The 8,273-nt window shown below is 46.1% G+C and overlaps 1 protein-coding gene across 1 annotated transcript; it reads left to right on the plus strand.

Annotated features, from left to right (window-relative positions):
- The first annotated feature begins 848 nt into the window (after positions 1-848).
- LOC119380192 (uncharacterized protein K02A2.6-like) lies at positions 849-3,002 on the plus strand. Its single transcript, XM_037648972.1, has one exon. It carries the CDS (start codon positions 849-851, stop codon positions 3,000-3,002), a length of 2,154 nt encoding a protein of 717 aa, XP_037504900.1.
- The last annotated feature ends 5,271 nt before the right edge of the window (positions 3,003-8,273 follow it).

Raw genomic sequence — 8,273 nt, forward strand, 5'->3', positions numbered from 1 at the left:
AAAGGGCTCTGCCATAACTCTTCATCGTCATCAGCCACAGCATCAACAAAGTGCGCATAAGGCCTTAGAGGTGTTTAGCGGGTACCACGGTTCTGCGCAGAATGACGAAAAATTGCGCAGTGACTGCTTCCTTCCTTCACAAAAATTATGATTTATAGCGTATTGGGTTGCGCGCAAGTGCACTTCTATTAGTTTCCAAGGAAGCCCATAAGGCTCCCATGATCCATTTCCTAGGGGTCTCAATAAAGTTAATTCCCTCTCTCTATGTCTTTCTCACGTTAGCGTATGTTAAAAAGCGTGGTGGGAGAATGACATAACGACCGGGCGTCAAACAATGCGAAGTACGTAACTAGCGGGTCATTTAAAGCTTCCAACCCATTACAAAAGGCTCAGTCATAATTCTTCATCGTCATCAATCGTCGCATCAAGAAACTGCACATAATGCCTTAAAGATGGTACCTCGCTTCTCCGCAGAATGACGAGTAATGTCGTGGTGGGTGCCTCCAACTTCACAAAAATGATCGTTTGTGGCGTAGTGGGTACGTTGCTAGTGTAGTTGTATTAGTAGCCACAAGAGATTTTATAACGGCCTCTAGAAATGCCGCTCTTCGAGCTTTCGCTGTGACTGTGCTGCGCTTTCCGCGAAGGCCTGGCGTTTTTTTTTTTTTTTTGCTAAGCTTGGCAAAGGCCGCATTTTCTCAAAATTAGACCTAGCGCAGGCGTATCAACAACTGCTAGTGGACGAAAAGAGCGCTGAACTACTCACGATAAACACAGTACAAGGACTCTACAAAGTTCGTCGACTGCCGTATGGCGTATCAGTGGCACCTGGTCTGTTTCAATGGACCATGGACACAATACTAGCTGGACTTCCGCAAGTTGCCGTACACCTAGACGACATTCTCGTGGTCAGTGAAACAGAAGAGGAACATGAGCACGTGCTCACCGACGTATTTAGGCGGCTGGCTAAGGCGGGACTCAGGGTGCAGGCAAACAAATGCGAATTTTTCAAACAAAGCCTGGAGTTCTTGGGACATCGCATTGACCAAAAAGGCGTCTATCCGGCGGAAACCAAGGTAGAGGCCATCCACAAAGCCCCAGCCCCAACCAACAAGAAAGAACTACAGGCGTTTCTAGGTATGATAAACTTTTACAATCGTTTCTTGCACGGGCGGTCTGAAACAGCAGAGAAGCTTTACCGGCTGTTAGATAAAAATGCTAACTGGAAGTGGGATGAGAAGCACCAAGAGGCGTTCGAATGTCTTAAGAAGTCGTTAACTTCAGTCTCTTTGCTGGTACATTTTAACGAAAGCGCTCCCTTGATATTTTCATGTGATGCGTCCCCGGTGGGTGTAGGTGCTGTATTGGCTCACGGTGACAACACGAGAATTGAGCAGCCGATTGCTTATGCATCGAGAACACTTACGAAGGCCGAGCGGAACTATGCCCAAATTGACCGAGAAGCGTTAGCCGTTGTGTTTGGTGCCCGGCATTTTCATCAATACTTAGCCGGTCGGAAATTTGTAATATTCACAGATCATAAACCACTTCTAGGAATATTCCGGAGGGAAAAGCAAATTCCTGAAGTGCTGTCGCCTCGCATGCTTCGTTGGAGTTTAATGCTGTCGGCATATGAGTACCAACTCGAGTACCGCAAAACGCAGGACCACGCTAACGCGGACTGTCTCAGCAGGTTGCCGGCTCCCGGATGTCATCAAGACGCTGAGCTTCCAGGTGACGTCTTGCTCCTGGAAGCCGTAGAGTACCCACCAGTTACCGCCGGGGATATTGCAGCCTGTACTGCACAGGACATCCAGCTATCAAGGGTGACGAGATGGATCGTCGACGGCTGGCCGGAAGAACGCGTGCCTGAAGAATACGGCGCATACGAGGTAAGACAGCACGAGCTGTCCCTGCACAGAGACTGCGTGGTCTGGGGAAACCGCGTGGTGGTCCCGGAAGCGTTGCAAAAGCGTGTGCTTGTCCTGCTGCACGCAGAGCATCCAGGGGTATCGGCCATGAAAGCTATCGCGAGATCACATGTATGGTGGTCTCGCATGGATGCGCAGATTGAAGAATTTGTGCGGCATTGCACGGCATGTCAAGAAAACCGGCAGAGTGAACCCAGGGTGCCAACCCACTTTTGGACAAAGCCGGAGCGGCTGTGGAGCAGAATACATCTCGATTTTGCGGGGCCTATTAACGGTGTCATATTTCTGGTGGTAGTTGACGCGTTCTCAAACTGGGCAGAGGTGGAAATGATGACGTCGGCGCGCGCGCCTGTCGTGATAGAACGACTACGCAAGATGTTTGCAACTTACGGGCTGCCGGACTTAATCGTGTCCGACAACGGTGAAGTATTTACGAGTGAAGAAATGCAGTCGTTCCTTAAGATAAATGGCATCCAATCTATGTACACTGCCCCTTACCACCCGTCAAGCAATGGCAGAGCAGAATGCATGGTTCGTGAGTTGAAATGTGCCCTTAAAAAGCAGAGCCAAGGAACTCTAGCGTGCAAAGTCTCTCGGTTTTTGTTCAAGCAGCATTCCACCCCCCACTCGGAGACAGGCAAGGCCCCGGCAGAGCTCATGTTGGGATGGAACCTGAGGTCAAGCTTGGCAAGACTGCATCCCGACACGATGCATGTGGAATGCATGCGGCAGTTACCCCCTCGAAGTTTTCAGTGCGGTGACTCTGGTTATATAAGGAATTTTCGCCCAGGTCCAAGGTGGTTGGCGGCGCGCGTGCTGCGGCGCCGGGGCCACGTTATGTACGACGTCCTGACGGCAGATGGAAGCACACATCGACGACACCGGGACCACGTACGGAGGGCGTGGAACCCAACACCCGTGACCACTGTAGGTGGTACCAGTGCCTCGTTTGCGCTACCCGAACCCTCAAGTTTGGTGCCTGCGCCTGCGCCTGCCCCTGCCGATCCAGTGGAATTGAGGCGCTCCACCCGTACGCGACGTGCAGTGCGCCGTTATGGGTTCGATGACTAGTGCTGAGGGATGTGACGTCGTGCGGTGACGTACCGGAGGCAGTGCGGCATGTGCCGTTTGTATCGGCCACCACAAGTGCAGCTAAGCGCACCGTTCATCTATATAAGCTCGTTACAGTTGAAATAAACCATTCTTCATGTTGGCTTGTCTCCTGTCCGGACGTCAATCATTACAAAAACATCGAACACTTGCTGTGCCACTGCCCTCGTTTTGCCTCGGAGAGACAAGTACTGTCCAACGCACTGCGGCGACTGGATGATCGGCCAATTTCTGTGCAGGTGCTGCTACAGCACCGTCCACATCTCTCGACGGCCCACAAGGCAGTGAAAGCACTCTTGTGTTTTTTGAGAACGACTGGCTTGTGCGAACGCCTCTGACTTGTGGTACGATGCCGCACGCTGTAGTGAATGCACTGCATCTCTTCTCTCTCTTTTTTTCTCTTTCCTCCTGTCTATTTCTCGTCTTTCTATCCCCCTTCCCCGATCCCCCAGTGTAGGGTAGCCAACCGGAAGTGTTTCTGGTTAACCTCCCTGCCTTCTCTTTTTCCTGTTTCCTTCCTTCCTAATTCGGACTATATCATTTACATAAACGTTGGATAACACCGCGCCTATAATTGCACCCTATAAAGTGGACGGGGGGATGACAGCCGCCCTAGCTCAGTGGTCATCGGACGCGTTATTCGGAAGTCGCAGGTTCGGTCCCTGCCAGCGGCAAGTTATCTTTTCGTCCGCTTTACTTTCTTCACATTTATATCCCAATTATTACAAATAACATCCCCTATACTTTCCTTGGCATTATTGTCTGTTAGTTCTCATTAATCTTGTGTTTAACAAGGAAACTTTCCTTCAATATAGCATCAAATCATACAATATGCTCCGCGCGTTTCTTTCTTTTTCTTTTTACTGTATGCGCTAGTTGCCTTTGTGTTCCAGTATCTAAACTGTTTACAAAAGCGTGTTGTCAGAAGAGCAAGCGGAACCACGTGCGCATTTTGCTGAAAGTCCTTATTTCAAAATTGTGCTATATAATTCCGAAATTAGTTCCAAGTGAATGTGGCTTTCAAGATGTAGATTCCAATAAATACTATTGTCAATTATGATTTTTCATTTCTCGTGAAATAATTGTGCGCCTCGTCGAGTAATCCAGATGAACTAATACTGTGCTACCTGCCACAGGAAACAAGAAGTCAGAATTTAAAAAAAATTACAAAACTCACACGGGGTGTTTCAGCTGACTCGTGTCAAGTCTTAAGTAATCTACGTATTCGATACGAGAACGCAACCAACTTAGTATTGTTCACAGAACACAGTATTTTTTGCAATAAATTTAGGCAAATAATTACGCAAGCAGTCATTAACCAATTTTCAAATTAATGGAAACGTTTCACTAGTCGTTGAGTCTATTGACCAATACCTAAGTAATGTCTTTATGTGATGACAGCAGCTGTCTTTAAAAATTTTCCACTCTACAAATAAATTGCGCTAGACTAGAAAAAGCTGATATATGCAGATGGCCGACAGCCGCCACGCCCGTCGTCTCCGATACATTGCTGTCGGCTGCCAAGGCCTCCTCGCCCTTTACGCCATTTGTCAACAGCAAGAGCGAAGCAAGTTGACTCGAAAGAATACAAGTCCGATGTGTATCGTTATATGTACGCAAATGCGCTAAAGTTGGAGCATTAAAGCTGATGCAATGTTGCATAACTGCATGACACTTTATATGTTATTAGCATTTTTTTTCTTCGTTAGGCCGTCAGGCCTCACATTTCTTTTCTCTCCACCGGCGGCAAGTTGTTTTCTCATACACTTCATCGCCCTTTATTTTCACAGTTGCCACATTTCAGTTAAGCACTGAAATTAACGCCCTAAGCTTTCCTTGCCTTCGCCATCTGTTGCCTTCTTATAAGATTGTGCCCAACAAAAAATGGGCCCCTCGATCCATCACCCGTCTTTTGTTCGTTAGTAACTCTCATAATTATGAAACGGCTCCACGGAATAACAAAAAACACAGAAAAACATGACACAAATCACATTAAAATCCACATCCAGCTTAGGCAAATCCACGCAACTGTTGCGCAACTTTTAATGAAGGGCGTCTCCATGATGATGACTTCCAGGGGGGTAGCCAATCATTTTTTTTTTTTGCGGGGGAGGGGGGGGGTTCAACTATCCTTTATATATGTTCGTGCGCACGTGCGTGCATATATATATATATATATATATATATATATATATATATATATATATATATATATATATATATATATATATATATATATATATATATATATATATATATATATATATGCATATACACAAATGCAAAATCGAAAAATGACGAGAGGGTTTGAACACTCCCCTTGCCGCCAATGATGACGGCAATGATCTTACTGGCGTCCCCTTCGAAACGGGGAGGTTCCAATTAGCTGCGTAACTTGTTTTTTCTAATCGGGTTTTATAGCATACATAACAGTCTAGCATTCTGGCTATCTCTTTCTGCTTTTCCTTTCTTTCTTCTATCGATCCTATATCCCCTATTGTACTATTCGACTCAATCACTCTGAGCATGTATGTGTGCGTGTTTTTTTCAATGCTCTCGTCTCTTGCTTATCTCCACCGCTGACTATAGTTAATGCATCCATCCGCTTTGAATCTGCTTTAATGCTCCTACGGATCCTGCTGGGTGTATATCACATTCCATTGTAGCGTGCTATATACGTAGTATCCAGACCTTAGGTGCAGCAGAAACACGCCTCATTCCGTTGCGAGTGTATTTATCGCAGGCATGTTTTTGTCCTCAGGCAGCTAGCTCGCGCCTCAAATAGCAAAGAATTGCCCTTCGTGTTCTCGCACCGATTTTTCCTTCGGATTTCGTGCTTGTCGTATTTGTTAATCTCCTCGGCCTATTTTTGTTTCCATTCTTCGCATCCGATGTATCTCTTGTGTTTATCTCACTTTCTTTTTTAGGACTCCTGGTTGTCTTGTTCTCTTCCTCCATTGCGCTCCCACTTTGTGATCATGCGACACGTTAGACAGCCATGCTGGCATACGGAAACGTCCTGGAGGCTGCGTCCTGACTGAGCATCTGACAGCATCTTTCGGAATATTACATTATACAGCTGGTGACTTCAAGGCTCGCAACAAATTGTGGAGAGTTCCCCTGTAGAAATTTATTTACTGCCACCGGCGCATGCTTGTATAATAAGAAAGAGCCTGTAATTATTGCATATAATAAATAATCAGAACTATTTTCTGTGGACTTATCGCTCGACTGCGCTACATTCTTGCCACACTTCGAATGACTTATGTTATGACAAATTCTCTTGGAAGTTTTCGTAGTAACATTGAACTCAACCAAGGCTGGGCAAAGATACTTTGAAACTGTATTGCGGTAAGATACAAGATACTCAAACAAGAAGTATTTGAGATACAGGAGCAAAATACTATAGCAATGATTGTATCCGATACGATACTCTCCAATTGTACCTTAGGATACTTGGACACATTCGCGAATTCGTTATTATTGATCTATACAATGTAGCAGCGAATGCCTATGCACAAAAATGCTTGCTTGAGAATTTCTTAAATGTAACCGATTTAGTTTCATGTGAATAAAATGTCTGTGAGTACGTATCTCAAAAGTTTTGTATTTCTTGCTCAAAGTCTATCAGCTTCATTCCGAAGCAACCTATCGGGGTTCCTTTAGCTCTTTAACATGACAGCTCTTTATTCACTTCTCTGACCGCTGTATTTGCTTGTCGCTTTTGTAATTGACGGCTGACCCTAAGGTCGCGGGATCGAATCATGACCGCGGCGGCTGCATTTTCGATGGAGGCGAAAATGTTTGAGGCCCGTATACTTAGATTTAGGTGCACGTTAAAGAACCCCCGGTGGTCGAAATTTCCGGAGCCCTCCACTACGGCGTCTCTCATAATAATATAGTGGTTTTGGCACGTTAAACCCCAGATACTATTATTATTATTAAAACCGCAATGACTTTTCATATTCTACTTATCTGCTGGCTTAAAGCATTCGTTAGTGACATACTCACTAACGTGCAATATTAAAAAAAAATTTCTTCAGCGAGAGAACATGTGCAACCCAGAAACGTCTCAGACGTATTGTGTAGTTGCACAGAGAGTCGCAGGACATTGCCGCTATTCGGACTATTGCCACTTATAGCTCAAATTACCTGGTGATTAGTAACAGTAAAAAAAGGAAGGCTTAAAGAAGGAAAACAAACATATCTAAATAAAATAGAAAGGCGGTTCCGTTTCAAACATTCACAGTCAGTAAGTACAGAAACACGATACAGGCGGCACTCCTAGTAGCTACGACTATCGACAATGAATTATCGACACTGTGTGTGTGTAATAATAATTGTTGGGGTTTAATGTCCCAAAGCAACGATTTGATTATGAGAGACGCCGTACTGGAGGACTCCGGATGTTTCGACCATCTGGTGTTCTTTAACGTGCCCCGAAATCTAAGAACACGGGCCACAAGCACTTTGGCCTCCATCGAAAAGCACTTTCGCCGCTGCCGGGATTCGATCCCACGACCTGCGGGTCAGCAGTCGAGCACCGTAACCACTAGACCACCGTGGCGGATGTGTGTGTGTGGGGGGGGGGGGGGGTAGAAGTCTTGTCGACTTGATGTTACGCAGGAATGTTTTCGTCGCTCTCTAGGCGTCACTGCTTGCTTACTTAGTGAAGGCACTGGAAGTAGCACACGTATACGGCACCTCGAGCAGACGGTCTCGGTAGCTTAGCATAAAAAGCGTGCGAATACGCACATAATGTCGAGGCACAGAACGAAGCAGGTGACCGCGAAAACGACTGACGCAACGATCTGCAGTTCGCTCGCCCTGCTGTTACAAAAGCTCACAGATTTAACCGCTTTAATCCATTTGGCGGTATAGGATATGAACGTTCTTGCACACCAACAACAAGCCTTTTTTTTATTCTTTTGCTTCGTTTTGTTACCCTGCTCGCAATAAAGTTATACCCTCACGTTGTATACGAAGTACTTTATTGTTATCCCCGTAGGAAGGTTGTGACGGGAGAAAACGAGCTCGCTCAGACACTGCGCGCATAATCACGCGCTCGAGTATTGTGTACCGCATACTCTTCCTGATTTCCTCGCGATAAGGCTGGAGTTGCTTCGAAAGTTTCCGCGCCGGCGCCGTCACTGCGGAAGAATCCCAGACAGCTTCTTAGCGTTATGCAACTGCCAGTGTCCAGCGAGGATGCTGAAGTGACCAAAAGATAAA

The sequence above is a fragment of the Rhipicephalus sanguineus genome, chromosome 1 (assembly GCF_013339695.2).
Source record: "Rhipicephalus sanguineus isolate Rsan-2018 chromosome 1, BIME_Rsan_1.4, whole genome shotgun sequence".
NCBI lineage: Eukaryota > Metazoa > Arthropoda > Arachnida > Ixodida > Ixodidae > Rhipicephalus > Rhipicephalus sanguineus.

Coding starts and splice junctions, on each gene's coding strand:
- LOC119380192 (XM_037648972.1), top strand. CDS start 849: ATGGACACAATACTAGCTGGACTTCCGCAAGTTGCCGTACACCTAGAC.